At 49.1% G+C, this 3,726-nt stretch overlaps 1 protein-coding gene across 1 annotated transcript; it reads left to right on the top strand.

The window, feature by feature from the left end:
- Positions 1–246: 246 nt before the first annotated feature.
- LOC104269598 (dystrobrevin beta-like) lies at positions 247–3,407 on the top strand (the record flags this gene model as incomplete). Its single annotated transcript, XM_009874227.1, has 2 exons — positions 247–360; positions 3,311–3,407. Coding segments are annotated over 2 exons (211 nt in total), but the record flags the coding sequence as incomplete, so codon positions are not given.
- Between the last annotated feature and the right edge of the window lie 319 nt (positions 3,408–3,726).

The raw sequence follows: 3,726 nt of genomic DNA, 5'->3' as shown, positions 1-3,726 counted from the left end.
CCTCCCTCACCCTGCTGGCCACGCACCTCTTAATTTCATCTTTTCCGTGTGTGTTGCAGCAATCCGTAGGGCTGTGCTGCGTTACCTGCCTGGGCTTTGAGTCCACGCCAGGGACACACGAGCCCAGTGGCTGCCCGGGGGCTGGAGCCTGGCAGGGAGAGGGCTCCAAGGGCCGTCGCGGGATTTAAGAGCGGCACAGAGGCTGAACTTTGTTCCTCTCTAATCTCCTCTCTGTTATCCCCACAGAGAGATACTCCAAGAAATTCAGCGTCTCAGGCTGGAGCATGAACAAGCCTCTCAACCCACTCCCGAGAAAGCGCAGCAGAACCCAACTTTACTGGCTGAGCTCCGGCTGCTACGGTAAAAGGGGCATCCAAGGCTCACGTGTGTTCAGTCCTGGGGCCGGGGAGCTTGGGCTGGTCCTGGGGAAAGCGTCTCTTCAGCAGCCTTAAAGTGTTATTTAAACTGCTGAAGACAGTGGATTTTTACGTGGATTTAGAAGTAAATAAAAACGTCTTTTGAAATTAGTTCTGTTTGTGTGACTCTGAAAACCGTAAAGAAGAAACTGCTAGGAAAAGCTAGCAGGGATGAACCACCTATCGTTTATTGTCCAAGGGAGTAAAGATGGGGATGAAACGTCAGTTATTCGATTAGTCAGCAAACTCCAAAAGTTCATACCTGCGCAGTCAGCCGTGCATCCAAACTTGGAGAACAGTCTTTAAAGCCTCTTTGGTTACGTTTGAATTTTGAAGCGGCGGGGGAGAACTGTCAGCATTTATAGAATAAAGGGTTTCATCATCCGGGTAGTCACAAGGGCATTCTCTGGCTGTACTCTGTTTCATCTTCTATTAGCAGTTAATTCCAAGCTCACCCTTCAGAAATGCCATCTGTCTGGTCTAAAATCTAAGCTGGTGGCAGCAGCAGCTCGGTGCGGGCTGCCTCGTGTTTCATTCGCTGGGGCAAACCCTGCCTGCCCGCTGAAGATGTGGCAGCAGTGGTTGGGCTTGACAAGTTCTTCATGAAGGACACAGCTCTTGGCACGCTCACAGGTTCTCCATGAAGGTCACTGCTCTTGGGGTGGAGCTATGACAACCGCAGACAATGTCTGCAAGGGGTAACAGAATCTGCAGAATCTGAGACTTCCAACTTCTTTCGTTACTTTTTCATACGGAGTTTGCACGTTTTGGTATTTTTCATTCTGTGACCTAATGATAACAGATCATAGATTCTCTAGCTTCACGCTTTGCACAGACGTTTATATTTTTTTCAAAATGCTTAAGAAACTGGAGAAAATGCAGAAGACACCCGCAAATTCTATGAAGAAGGTGGGGAAAAAAAAAAGCCATTACGAGGCAAATGGATGTATTGTTTCACCCGCTTGAGAAAGGTAAAACAAAACCCAAGAGCTTAAACTGGATCCAGATGCATCCAGACCACAGATAAAGCCCAAATCAGTAATCCCAAGAGCAGTGATCGAGTTTTCAGTCCCTAGATGCCTTTCCTGAAGATTTTTTCTCCAAGAATCCAAGTTATTTGGGACAGAATAGAGTTAACCAAGGGGAAAAAAAAACACACCAGCAGCAAAAGAAAAAAAAAGCTGAATGATCATAGAGTCCTAGAACGTCTTGGGCTGGAAGGGAGCTCAGAGATCCTGTAACCCAGCCCCTGCCATGGGCAGGGACGCCCTGAACCAGCCCAGGTTGCTCCAGGTTCATCCAACCTGGCCTACTGACCCGCGGTGCGGGCCAGCCACAGCCCCTCTGGGCAATCTAGTCCAGAGTCTGGCCACCCTCGCACGCAAGAATTTCTCCCTCAGATCCCAGCGAAACCCATTCTCCTGCAGTTTCAGCCCATTTCCCCTTGTGCTGTCGCTGGACACTCTTGTACCCAGTCCCTGCCCAGGCTCCCTGCAGGTTCCCTTCAGGCACTGCAGGCAGGGATAAGGTGCCCCCGGAGTCTGCTCTGCTCCAGCTGCACAACCCCAGCTCCCGCAGCCTGTCCTCGCCGCAAAGCCGCCCCAAGCCCCGGGTCATCCCTGTGGCCTCCTCTGGGCTCGTCCCAACAGCTCCGTGTCCCTCTCATGGTGGGGACACCAGCACTGGACGCAGTGTTCAACGTGGCCGTTTCTGGCCTCCAGACATTCAAATCCCACTGGCAAATACGGTCCCAGAAGGACCATGGAGCAGGTGAGGCTGTGTCTGGGGTGGGTGTTTGACACATTCTGGGTGACCGCGGTGTGTAACCTCCTCTTCACTGCCTTACCTTGGGGATGTGTTGCAGCATTTGACAGCCGCATTCTTTAAAGTACAAAAGGCTGTAGAAAGAATTACCCAGGATAGTTAATGCTTTGCAGACTTCTCTTGAGAACCAGCCTCAAAACAGGTTAAATCTGTGTCACATGAGAACACAGAGACAATCTAAGGCATTTAAATATTCAGTCTGTGACATGTGGTGCCTTCAGCTTTAGGTTAAGACCTGATGTTCCCAAAAATCACTGCAGATGAATAAATAAAGTTTTAATAGGGTGGGTTTTTTCCTAGTTATTTGTCATTACCTGTGACTGGGACTTTTGGGGCCCAGCATTTCTCGAATCACGTCAGCCACTGAACTTCCGACGCGCTGACGTTTGCCTTTGAATCTCTCCTTGTGTGAGTCACTTCTTTATTTTATTTTTTTTAAAGTATAAAATAAAACCAAACAGTCCTGTTTCCTTAAATATCTGCCAGAGGGCCATCTGCAGAAATGCAGTGGTTGTCTGATGCCAGGGAAAGGGAAGGTCACTTCTTGTCTCCTTTCCTTGTTACCTGGGTTCTGGTGGAGGAAATCTGTCAAAGCTCACGCGTCATGTTGGTGACAGAAATAGCTCTGCCGAGGCTCCGTCCAGGCTGGGCACGGCTTTTCCTTTCCGAACATCTGCAGCCTTTTCTCCTCTGCTGGTTTCTTTTATTATTAATATTTTTTGGTCTCTGCCTTTCCTCCTTTCTTCCCATCCTTCATTCTTGTCTGAAAGCTCTGCAGGGGTCTGGGTCGGACATTAAGAGAGGAAGAAAAAAGATGCCTTTTTTTTTTTTTCTTACCCCTCAAAATGCAATGATCTTGGAAAGGGCTTCCTCCTCCCAAGGTGCTGAGTGCGGGTTCCTGGGTTTTCAGTGAAATGCCTGATTGTTATCTATAGGTTTCATGGTCATTTTACTGTGGTTTTTTTAAAAAAATGGGGGGAGGAGTGATGAAAAGCAAAGACACGGGTAGATGGTGAATTTCCTGAAGCTGAGTTCCCTTTCTGACTCTTTCTTTCATGTCACCTGAACAGCCAGAGGAAGGATGAGCTGGAACAGAGGATGTCTGCCCTGCAGGAGAGCAGAAGAGAGCTGATGGTGCAGCTGGAAGGGCTCATGAAGCTGCTCAAAGTAAGCCAGCTCCCGCCAGGAGCGCGCGTCCCTCCCTGCCCCGCGTCGGGAATTGCTGCCCCGAGATTCCCGCTCGCCTGTCGCACTGTTGTAAATGCTTCGTCAGGAGTAGAAAGAATTTGCAAAAAGGCTTCTCCGTGCTGGCTCTGTGTGTTGGCACAGATGGGGTTTCATGTGCGTGTGGTGCTGCTTTGGTTAAAATATCCCAAAACCATAAGATTTGGAAGGCTTTGGGTTCCTGATGAGGGTCTGTTACTGTTTTTCATAGAGTCCTGCTAAATTTGGGCTCGTGGTTGGTGACTGCAGTCTGAAATGGATG

This window comes from Apaloderma vittatum, unplaced genomic scaffold, assembly GCF_000703405.1.
Source record: "Apaloderma vittatum isolate BGI_N311 unplaced genomic scaffold, ASM70340v1 scaffold4778, whole genome shotgun sequence".
Lineage (NCBI taxonomy): Eukaryota > Metazoa > Chordata > Aves > Trogoniformes > Trogonidae > Apaloderma > Apaloderma vittatum.
The sequence above is the reverse complement of the archived record's forward strand: the minus strand, read 5'-3'. Positions and strand labels throughout refer to the sequence as shown.